Here is a 6,266-nt window from a genome sequence, read left to right as displayed (position 1 = left end):
TTTTGTTGGCCACTTTATGTCACGTGGTGGACAGCTATCATGCAACAACCACCCGTTTGAGTCGATATTTGTCCTCCTCCTCTCATTTCCACTGAAAAAAAAACAATGTCTGCGGGAAAATAGCCAGCAAAAGAGTTTCAGTTTTCATCTTTATTTTACATGGAAGAAGAACGACCTTGTTTTGTATAGTCTAGCGATAGTGACATTAGAAAGCTGGTCTCAAATATTGTTTCAACAAAATACGATTCAGAAAGCTTAAGAGCGCCAAGTTTTTCGAGTATTTCGAATTCATCTAAGGGACTACTACAAGAGTTCATTTCACATCGCAGTCTGTCAAGTTTTGGTCTAATCGCAGTGGAAATTAAGTTAAGCCGATCAAGTTAACTAGCTCTCAACAATCGCGCCAATTCGTCTTCAGATCAATACTGGCTTTTTGCGAGCGGTGCAAGTGCCATATGAAAATTATTGGGAAGGTTATGAAATAAATAAACTCCTATCTGGTATGTTGGCTGTTAATCTCCTTGGCTGAGAGATTGTCTTCAAAATTTCACATTTGCCCTTGAAGTTTCGCTTTTTGGCCAAATAGTGTATTCATTTTTCGGACAATTTCTCAGCCGCGGACTTTATCAGCCTACATACCAGCCACCCGAAGGGGTTTATTTACTAATTGACTGACACCCGTGGTTTGTGTTTGGTATCGATATCCCGTCCTTGGTCCGACTGGTTGCATTTTCGTTTTTCCTCCCCTCACAAAAACGTCCAAATCGATATTCGATAGAATTAAACGTTACGAACTCCTAGAGCTGTTCCTATTTGGTGGGTAAATAGATGACACCTACCACATAGGCAGAATAAACGTGCTAAGGATGTGACACACATTCTAGATCCACAAACGGGTATAAATTAAAACGCCTGAAACGAAATTTCAATCTCTCTGATAACCACCCCTTGTATGAGATGTTTTATGTATGAGAAGGATTTATAGGGTGGAGTATTTTACCGGAGTCTAACTTAGACCATGGCTGAAGTTAACAAATAAACTTCTATATCTGTTCATAGTTGGGTTTTTCATAAGGGATGAATATTGTAGTAGTCTGTGCTATATGCCTGCTTGGGCTTACATTCTTGGATGTGCCAGATTGAATCGATTTAGACCATGGTTTTGTTAAACCTCGTCTAAACTTTGTTTATATGACCTGCCCATGGAGTCGGTATGCGTGCTTTGGCTCAGTTTTTCTACATACGAAAGAATATCACACTGGAAAAGTAATGGCAACACACTTTTATTGACAACTTCATAGACATTTTTTATTGACAGCTTCACTGGCATTTATTGACATCTCATTTTGACAGTCTCCTCCTCTTCTCTGAAAATTGAACAAAAAATTGTACAGTTAGCATAAATTGTAAACTACCGTTGACCTTTTACCAAGAAGTGTAATATATAAACAATAGCCTCCATTTGGAGCGAAAATATGCTAGGATATTTGTTGGCGGACATTATCTGAAAAGCAAATACTTTTCCGAGAGCGTAGCTAGAGGAAAACTGTGAGCTTCGAGGAACAGATAATGTCCAAGGACAAATACCAGAGCATATTTTCGCGCCTGATGGAGGCTAGTGTGTTTATTATCCTTCAAATCGTTTTTCGCAACACGCGCAGTTTTCAAAATTGGGGAATATTCTCGGATATTCCCGGTTTTAGCTGTGGGATATTCGGTCAGGTCACGTGCTTAGACCAACAGCTTCGCCAGGAACCCTTTTGTTGTAAAAGAAAGGGCACATCTCCTCGAACATTGGCCACAAACGTTTCGGGATCTCTATGCGAACTTCGGCGAAGCCAAACCACTCCCCGGCTTTCAACCGGCGAATCGGAACTTCGGCCACTTCCGCTTGGCGGCCATCGCTGTAGTGCACGACCTTCTCCTTCCCGCAAGGCATCTCTCTGAGCATGGTCGAGATAGAGAGAGCGCTGGCGTCGAAACCGAGAATCTTTTTGCAAAGACGCGGTTCTTCGAACTGATGCGACCTTATCTGTGTCACACCGGCTTCGTGCCGTCTTGTGAAAACCAGGCTCCATCCGCCAACAACCGCCCCTTTGAGCATTTCGTAAGCCTCTCTGCCAGGGCTGTAAAGGTCTGCGCCGCGCTCGATCGCCCCTCGGAGCAAATAATGCAAACTCACCCCTGGCAGGCTCACCGCGTCTTTCAGAATGTCGATTCCTCTCTCGGTGTAGAAGCTTTTCATCTTTTCCAGCGCCTCGAGGCCGGGAGCGACATCATGATTGTTGTAATAGCGCAGCCAGTCTGCGAAGGTCCGCATCCCCTTTTCTTTGAACAGCCGCTGGCACCCCTCCCACTCCTTCCGCGTGAGAACGTATCCGCCCTTCAGCTTCGAATACCAGGCCTCGTATTCTTGGAGCCCAGGGAAATCGAGCTTTTCGGGCGCGTGGAACCATTCGTAAGGGAACCAGGATTTCTCGGACTCGCTTCCATAGGCTTTCACCCATTTCTCGTAGCTCGTGCCCAGGCCCAGATAGTTGATGATATCGAGGAAACGCGCCCCCCAGGTGAGCAGGAACATGGTTTTGTTCCCCTTCTTGGCCACTTTGACTTTTTTTGATACTTCGGCGAGAGTGCTGGCGAAGTGGTTTTTGATCAGATTCAGGTCGTACGAACCTGAGTTGAAGCCCACGACAGGGACCTGGTTGCACCATTCATTAATTTTTTGCTGCTGGTCTTTTGGCAGCAGGTGCATGTCTTCTGGTACAAACTCCGCTCTCACCAGGTCTTGGATGATTTTCTCGCGTCTCTCCAGCTCTTTCAGGAACTTGCGGACCAGCTCCACGGGGTTTCTTTCGCAGATGTGGGTGGGCTCTCTTTCAAGAGTGTCCCCGACGCTCACGGAGATCGGCACGTGCGCGTTTTCTATCGTTAACGCCCCTGTTGGCTCTTTCCGATAATTTTTGTCGCCATACGCCTCGAAATCGTACAAGATGTCGTGCGGGTAAGTTTTCGTTTGCTTCCGCGGGAGTTCCCCCTTAAGAAACCCAACTTCGCAAGCCCAGGCCTCGATTACTTTGTAACCGTTCTTTCGCAGAAATGCGGTACGGTTCACGGTGGCTTGGTACAGTTGTTCGGCTGTTTTACCGTTTGTTATGACCTCCTGTCTGTTAGGATAACATTTTGGACATCCGTGGAAGGGGCAGCCGTGGTATTGGAATACCGTCCTCGTTTTGTGGTGGTACCCGTCGACAGGAGAAGACTTCATTTTGCCGCCTTCTCGAGGAAGCCATCTCTCGCCCCCGTGGCCGCACATTGCGTGGTGGATGTGAATTCCCCGTTGCTTTGCTTCCCGCTCCAGCCACAGAATCGCTTGTTTCGATGCTGAGCCCTTCGGGGAGTACATCACTTTCTCGAAGGCCGTCAGGGGCGCTTCCACTTTTGTCCCCGGGCAAGAGATCACCGTTTTTCCCGCCTTGCAGGTCTCATGATGGCGCTTGAGATTGCAAGCTTGTGTGAATCTCTGCCCGCAATGGGTGCATGCATAGGTTTTTGCCAGCTTCGCGATGTCTTTTATCAAGAAAGCGTGGCCTTCGTAGACACCTATCGTCAAAACGTTTTTGAGTCTGGGGTTCGGGTTTTTTCTGAGATACCATACCACTTCACCGTCATCCAAACGCTGAGGCTCGTAGACACGAATTCCGAGCCAAGATGAGACGGGCGAGCCCTCATTCAGATGGGCTTCCACCTTGTCGAGCTCGTCCAAAGACGTTTTTCTGAAGTTCGGTGGAATAGCTTTGAGTTTGTAGAAACTCTGGGCCAGTCTTCTAGCTTCTTTTGTACAACGATCTGTGCGCGCCCCTCGGTGCACAGCGAGGCATCGCCATAGGCACAGGTTGTCGTTGTACACGTCCAAAGATACCATTGCATGGCCATGGGCAAGATTGCGCAGCCATTCGGGCAAAGGACCTGTTCCCACCAACGGCTGCCTGTCAAGCACAACCTTCACGTCAACGTTGAAAAAGTTTTCAAAAACCCACTTCGTGCTGGGCCTTTCAACTCTTTCATTGTCGAGACGCAGTTCTTCCTGGGTGATAAGCCATTTTTCCGCGTCTTCCAGTTTGTTAAACCACTGTGAGCCCTTCGGGTTCGAGTAGTACACAATAATCGTTCCATCCTCAATGTTGCGCAACTGGTACGCAAAAACGTGCCTCAGATAGAACGACGTGCTTACTCTTTCGCGTATCCTCGCCATAAAGGCTGGCGTTAGGTTTCTCCCCAGACCTCTGATGAAGCGCCATCGAATGAAACGCCGGCCTGTTATCTCTTCCCCTTCTTTCTCTGCGTCATCGAACAGATCCAGAATCTTTCTCTGGTAATCTGTCGCTGTTCGAACTCTCCGCGCAGGGAAGGGGTCGTACTCCCTCAGAAGCGCTTGCACTCCTCTTTGCCTTCTTTGGCGTGGAGGGGCTCTTGGCTCGTAAGGCTTCGGAAAAAGTGGCTTTTTCAGACGCGCCTGCGTTTCTTGAGAAATTGGTTCATCCAGCACGTTCTGGACAACCTTTCTTACCGCTGGCGGGCTTTCTGCAAGAAGCTCATCGAAATAACGCAATACCGCGGGGTCAATTTTTGCGAGTTCTTCTTCCAGTCTTTCTTGAATGCTGGAAGACATGGTTCCTTGGAATATAACACCGGTTACATTTCTCTAACTGGTGTGTTTCTTTCTTTCAGCTCGAGCAAAACACGTTCAAACTGTTTTTTCGCTTTTTCTTGTTTGCGGTAAAGACGTTGTTTTAGCGCGCCCCCGCCGCAGGGCTTGCAAAGACGGTAGTCACACAGTAGTCCGACTCCGCATATTCTGCAAGGCTCTGGCGTTCGCATTCCTTTCTTCAGCTAGTAGTTGTGCTGCCCGCAATACGCCCCGTAACAGCCCTTTCCGCAGCTTTCTTTCCGGCCCCGCTTCAGCCACCCGCACTTGTTTGGCGCTTGTGCCATCCCGGCTCTGGTGGTATAACCCCCCGGCTTGCTTGTTTCTAATATTTCGCACTCCTTTGTTGTGAGTAGTATATAGGGAGTTAACCAAATACTATTTCAAAGACGGAGCTGCATTTAACCGTTTCGCAGCCCCCAGGCTCAACCGGCCCGAGCTTGTGAGGGCCGGTCTTGATGGTGGGGGCTGTGATAAGGTTAAATAAGGCTCCCTCTGCCAAATGGTATTTGGTTAATTCCCTATATACTACTCCTCAAGTAATTAAAGCACCTCAAGTACGCAAAACACCTCAAGTAGGCAAAGCACCTCAAGTAAGCAAAGCACCTCAAGTAAGCAAAGCACCTCAAGCGAGCAAAGCACCTCAAGCGAGCAAAGCACCTCAAGCGAGCAAAGCACCTCAAGCAAGTAAAGCACCTCAAGTGAGCAAAACACCTCAAGTAGGGAAAGCACCTCAAGTAAGGAAAGCACCTCAAGCACGCAAAGCACCTCAAGTAAGGAAAGTACCTCAAGTAAGCAAAGCAACTCAAGTACGCAAAGCACCTCAAGTACGCAAAGCACCTCAAGTAGACAAAGCACCTCAAGTAGACAAAGCACCTCAAGTGAGCAAAGCACCTCAAGTACGCAAAGCACCTCAAGTAAGCAAAGCACCTCAAGTAAGCAAAGTAAGCAGAGCACCTCAAGTAAGTAAAGCACCTCAAGCACGCAAAGCACCTCAACTAAGGAAAGCACCTCAAGTAAGCAAAGCACCTCAAGTACGCAAAGCACCTCAAGTACGCAAAGCACCTCAAGTAGACAAAGCACCTCAAGTGAGCAAAGTACCTCAAGTACACAAAGCACCTTAAGTAAGCAAAGCACCTCAAGTAAGTAAAGCACCTCAAGTAAGGAAAGCACCTCAAGTAAGCAAAGCACCTCAAGTACGCAAAGCACCTCAAATACGCAAAGCACCTCAAGTAGACAAAGCACCTCAAGTGAGCAAAGCACCTCAAGTGAGCAAAGCACCTCAAGTAAGTAAAGCACCTCAAGTAAGGAGAGCACCTCAAGTAAGCAAAGCACCTCAAGTACCTCAAGTAAGGAAAGCACCTCAAGTACGCAAAGCACCTCAAGTAAGCAAAGTAAGCAGAGCACCTCAAGTAAGTAAAGCACCTCAAGCACGCAAAGCACCTCAAGTAAGGAAAGCACCTCAAGTAAGCAAAGCACCTCAAGTACGCAAAGCACCTCAAGTACGCAAAGCACCTCAAGTAGACAAAGCACCTCAAGTAAGCAAAGTAAGCAGAGC

At 47.7% G+C, this 6,266-nt stretch overlaps 1 protein-coding gene across 1 annotated transcript; it reads right to left on the bottom strand.

Annotated features, from left to right (window-relative positions):
* Nucleotides 1-1,005: 1,005 nt before the first annotated feature.
* On the bottom strand, nucleotides 1,006-5,342 carry LOC149102198 (uncharacterized). The gene has a single exon (XM_089275495.1). The coding sequence runs from the start codon at nucleotides 4,670-4,672 to the stop codon at nucleotides 1,724-1,726; it is 2,949 nt and encodes a 982-aa protein (XP_089131621.1). The 5' UTR covers nucleotides 4,673-5,342; the 3' UTR covers nucleotides 1,006-1,723.
* Nucleotides 5,343-6,266: the final 924 nt, after the last annotated feature.

The sequence above is a fragment of the Orbicella faveolata genome, unplaced genomic scaffold (assembly GCF_042242905.1).
Source record: "Orbicella faveolata isolate gen_17 unplaced genomic scaffold, um_ofav_v1 contig_36, whole genome shotgun sequence".
Classification (NCBI taxonomy): Eukaryota; Metazoa; Cnidaria; class Anthozoa; order Scleractinia; family Merulinidae; genus Orbicella; species Orbicella faveolata.
Note: the sequence above shows the minus strand (reverse complement) of the source record. Positions and strands in the feature narration are given on the sequence as shown.